This window comes from Sphaeroforma arctica (genome assembly GCF_001186125.1).
Source record: "Sphaeroforma arctica JP610 unplaced genomic scaffold supercont1.36, whole genome shotgun sequence".
Classification (NCBI taxonomy): Eukaryota; class Ichthyosporea; order Ichthyophonida; genus Sphaeroforma; species Sphaeroforma arctica.
Genome location: NW_014040522.1, coordinates 94,785 through 99,252, shown reverse-complemented (window position 1 = coordinate 99,252; position 4,468 = coordinate 94,785). Strand labels below are relative to the sequence as shown.

The 4,468-nt window shown below is 39.5% G+C and overlaps 2 protein-coding genes across 2 annotated transcripts in view; one reads left to right on the top strand and one right to left on the bottom strand.

Annotated features, from left to right (window-relative positions):
* Positions 1 to 2,286: 2,286 nt before the first annotated feature.
* SARC_01012 (40S ribosomal protein S13) lies at positions 2,287 to 3,657 on the bottom strand. The gene is made up of 2 exons (XM_014305293.1): positions 3,275 to 3,657; positions 2,287 to 3,050 (listed from the first exon to the last, which is right to left on the bottom strand). Exons 1-2 carry the CDS (start codon positions 3,599 to 3,601, stop codon positions 2,925 to 2,927), a joined length of 453 nt encoding a protein of 150 aa, XP_014160768.1. The 5' UTR covers positions 3,602 to 3,657; the 3' UTR covers positions 2,287 to 2,924.
* Positions 3,658 to 4,096: 439 nt separating this feature from the next.
* Positions 4,097 to 4,468, top strand: part of SARC_01011 (hypothetical protein) — a 9,502-nt gene continuing 9,130 nt past the window's right edge. Inside the window, exon 1 of the mRNA XM_014305292.1 lies at positions 4,097 to 4,345. Coding sequence (XP_014160767.1) covers positions 4,226 to 4,345 — 120 coding nt within the window. The 5' untranslated portion in view covers positions 4,097 to 4,225. The remainder of the gene's footprint in view (positions 4,346 to 4,468) is intronic.

Sequence of the window (4,468 nt, the reverse complement as noted above, 5' to 3'; positions counted from 1 at the left end):
TATATATGTGTGTATTCATGTGCGTGTTCACATGCGGGCGTGATCTTAATTGTCTTGTTGTGAATTTATATATAAATGTATATATGAATGCACTTCCATAGAGACGGCTTAGTAGGTTACCTTGTGACAGTTTAGACATGGTCCGTAGGAACGGATGACCGATAGCTCTGGAAACGAGCATTTTGGAGCGTAAGGACGGCCCAAAGTGGCTGAGGGGTACCATTACTCTCATTCCAACTAGTGTCAAGCTATATCGCTCGAGATTATATTTAGGCTCTTATAATAAGCCGAGGAATCTCGCTGCTTTTGTATGATGTATTATTTATTATTTACCGTCAGTAAAATACTATTTGTTTTGAGAAGTGAGAAGTGAGAAGTGAGAAGTGCGAAGTGAGAAGTGAGAACAGATGCCTTACACGGCCTTTAGGGTTTAGGCTTTAGAATTAAGATTAGGCTTTAGGCTTTAGAATTGAGATTAGGGTTTAGGCTTTAGAATTAAGATTAGGCTTTAGGCTTTAGAATTAAGATTAGGGTTTAGGCTTTTCGATCAGTTTGTCTTGCCTAATATAAACGAGAGAATGCACAAAGCCAATACACGAGACATATGTATTGTACTCATCTATATAGTATCTTGCAAAACTGGATTGTTCTTGAAAATGTTTAAGGTTAGGCTGGATATAAGACTACATGGAGGTACTGGTGGCTTTAAACCCTAATTTATCATGTGCCCGAAAAGCACTCGCAAAACCATTACACAACCATTGGTGCACGTTTGATTGTACGTGTTCGTACTGGAATAACTCGTCGATATACTCTGTGTTGGTATTTATATCATTCGAATCCTATTCCTGTGTAGATCCATTCCTTTTCTTTTCCATTTTACATGCATATGCGATAGTAAGTGCGCTATTAGTATTTTGGTACGCTATGTTTTTAAGTCTCTTGCTGGTACGTATTGTTCTGCACCGCAGGGTTGCTGAGTGGATTGACACATAGCCTTCTGAAAAAAGAACGAAAACTATGATTGACATCCTGAAAGTCAAGGGTATTGTAGATAACTACCAATTCTTATCGGTATGAAAGTAGTTTAACCATATATTTTATCAAAATTTGCTGAGACTATACATGTACGAGTCTCTATTTGCTGCACTTGTATTTAGAAAGAATCATTTCACAACACATATGCTGCTTAACGACACATGCCTGAATTTTCTCGCACTGCATCTACTACATCAGGTGACAAAGCATTCCAATCTTATATGCACGCCCTCAACCTGCTACTATTCTCAACTTACCAGAGCATCCACTTAGCTATTTTAAAAAAAAACGTGCCACCTCGCAGTTACGCCACGATCAATACCGACATGGCCGTTGCGATTGAATGCGATTTCTGTGTTGAGGATTGCTACTATAATAGCTCTTTTAGAACATAGCGTAGCGTATATACATATGTAAATTACACACATACAAGTGTACACGTGTGTGTGGTTGAGAGAAACGTGTACAAAGGGTGTATATCCATACAGTAATTAAAAACCTTTTTTATATTTAAAACAGGCCCGTCACGTGGTATACCATTTCAAACTGGTCTGCAAATTGTCGGCTTTGTAAGCCAAATCCGTGCATTCGTACTACGACTATGAGATTGGCGCTTAGGTCAAAATTGGTCGCGTTCAGAACCACAACTGTCCTTTCAGTATTTCCTGGTTCATAATTCTGGATATTACTCAGCTGCATGGAACAAACTCCAGTTTACATATTCTTACACGACTGTCACTTTTGGCCATGCGCATTGACGTTGTCGCACAATCGCACCGAAAGAATCGAACAGAAGGCGGGGCATACTAAATTACTATTCTGAAGATATTATACTTGTGGAAGGATGCGACCGTACGTTCATCTACGACCGGGTCTAAGGATAGATGGTCGTGCTAAAGGTAAAGTCCATAGTACTTGTATACAGCCAGTTTATATAGTATTGAATTTCTGCAATCTCAACAGTTGTTCGATATGTAAACATAACAACAGTTTATTTACTGTCTACATGGAAAACCTCCAGTAGAGGGCTGTACATGATGTCAAGGCATAGCCGTACTCAGACAATCGCCATCCACACCCGCATGATGTAAATGCCTTTCAAAATTGATTCTTAATACCATATATATCACTCATGTGTTTCATAAGTAGTACAAAGAAGGATAGTTTGGGGAAGACGCGATTACTCGCCGTCAACGTACCGATAAAGTAATACACACCGAAGCATTCAATATATCAATTTAGAAACGCGTCAAAGTCAGAAATAGCTTTATTTACTCAGAGTGAGATATCTTTTATGGATGTTTTAGTTTCACAGCCAGCTACTACTATTTCATATATGCTGAACTTCATTCTTGCCAAATTTGTTACCAAACACACTTTCAGAATTATCACTGATCAAGTTTGGTAACAATAGCAAACAAGATATAAAGAAAGGTACATCTCGCCACCAATATACCGCTTAGAATAGTTTGCAAAACATACAATCTGATATATAATAGCTGACTGAAAGATATACATACAGCAGCCAAGATAGAATCTTACAAAATTTATATCACAATCAGAAAGCAAAGAGCGACTTTGGACAAGCTCAGTGTGCACACAGCGGAACAGGATGGTTTCTAAATGCTACTCCGAAAAGTAAGCAAATAGATATGCCATCCAGACCATGTACAACGTCAACACTTGGTGGTCATTATTTATTGCACAGACAATGAACTAATATATTAAATGCAGCTTTCACACATATTGGAGTGCATAGACAGGCATACAAAACACCCTTTAGTGTCCACAAGTCTAATACACGCGTATAATTGAATGATGTGAATATGTCAACGGCAATCAGTAGTAGTAGTACGCCATATGTGGGATAAACTCCATTTATCGCTTTACACAAGGGTGGATGCTGTAGCGGAATCGTACTTCCAGACGGGGGGTAGCTGTCCTACGCGCTTGTAGTAACGAGCCAATCGGTGGATACGAGCCTCGATAAGAATAAGACGGAACTTGGAGTCCTGGGAAATAGACGTGTATATTACCGTTAGATCCGCATGTATTCAATGGATATCATAAAATGTTGCTCGTATGCACGCAGCATGTTCGACTCAGTAAAGTAACAAAAAAAAGCTGCAATATCAAAATTGTACAGGGCAACTTAATATCAGGTAGCTGAAGTATACATGGTATATACGAGCATAATAATATACCTACTTCTATAAATCAGATGTACTATGCATACCTTGTCCTTACGGTTACGGTCCAAATGCTTGCGCACAGACACTGCCTTCTTAATCAAACAGTACAGATCCTCGGGTGTATCGGGGGCAAGACCCTTAGCGCGAAGGATTCGCAAGATCTTTGATCCGGTAACACGGTCAACCTTGGCAACTCCATGTGAATCACGAAGAATCACACCAATCTGCGATGGGGTCAAACCTTTGCGGGCTAGCTTGAAGATCTGGTCCTTGACATCATCAGGTGAAAGCTTCAACCAACTGGGTACTGACCGACGGTACGGCAGAGATGATCGGGAGATACCCTTTCCGGGGGTGTGCATGCGAACCATGGTGACAAATGTGTGTTTCAAGCTTCAGCGGAGAAAAGGATGTTACACCTTTGTTTGTGTTTGGTTTTGTATAGCGTGCGGTATCTGCGTTCCGGAGTGTAAAATATGTGCTCTAACTCTTAGGTCGAATACACGTGAGCCTGATGCCCTAAACTGCGAGGGAAATAAACCTAGTTTTTATTTATTTATCACCGAAGGGATTCAGGCTCGAGGCTCGGGAGTTGAATCCCGAGTTACATAAAGTTTATAATTGTGTTTAGTAAATGGACCAATCAAACCTTGTACAATTCAAATGACTTATTTTTTTCGGGGCTGAAATTATAAATAGAATTGATGACATATCAGAAGCTGAATATCAATTTTGGCCGCCAACCACATGAACTAATTTTTGTCCGATATTTGGTGCATGTGTACAGTCGATAATGCTCGTCCTCGGATATTACGGTTCTCGACGTGAATGTGATATAATACATTATAGAGCTTTTATCTATATTTGATCTAAGGCGTTCACCAAAGCAGTCGATATAGATACAATTGTTATATATTAAAAGGTGGCGGCAGTATAAGGCGTGGGTAAATAGTTTCTGACAAGGTCATATAGGCTAACCCCATAGTATAGACAATATGGAAGACTCGTCACAGAAGGGTCACCAAAAATCTGTCACCGGTGGCAAAGCAAAGGCCAGAGCAGCGGCTGAGCACAGGAAAGTCGACCGCAAACATGAGAACTCCTTCAACGCAAAGGCAAGATGTGTAACCCTTATTACCACAGTATAAAGTACATATATGAATAGATGCAACAAATATATATATATATATATATATGTATGTCTGTGTCTATATATAAATATATATATAATTATGTAT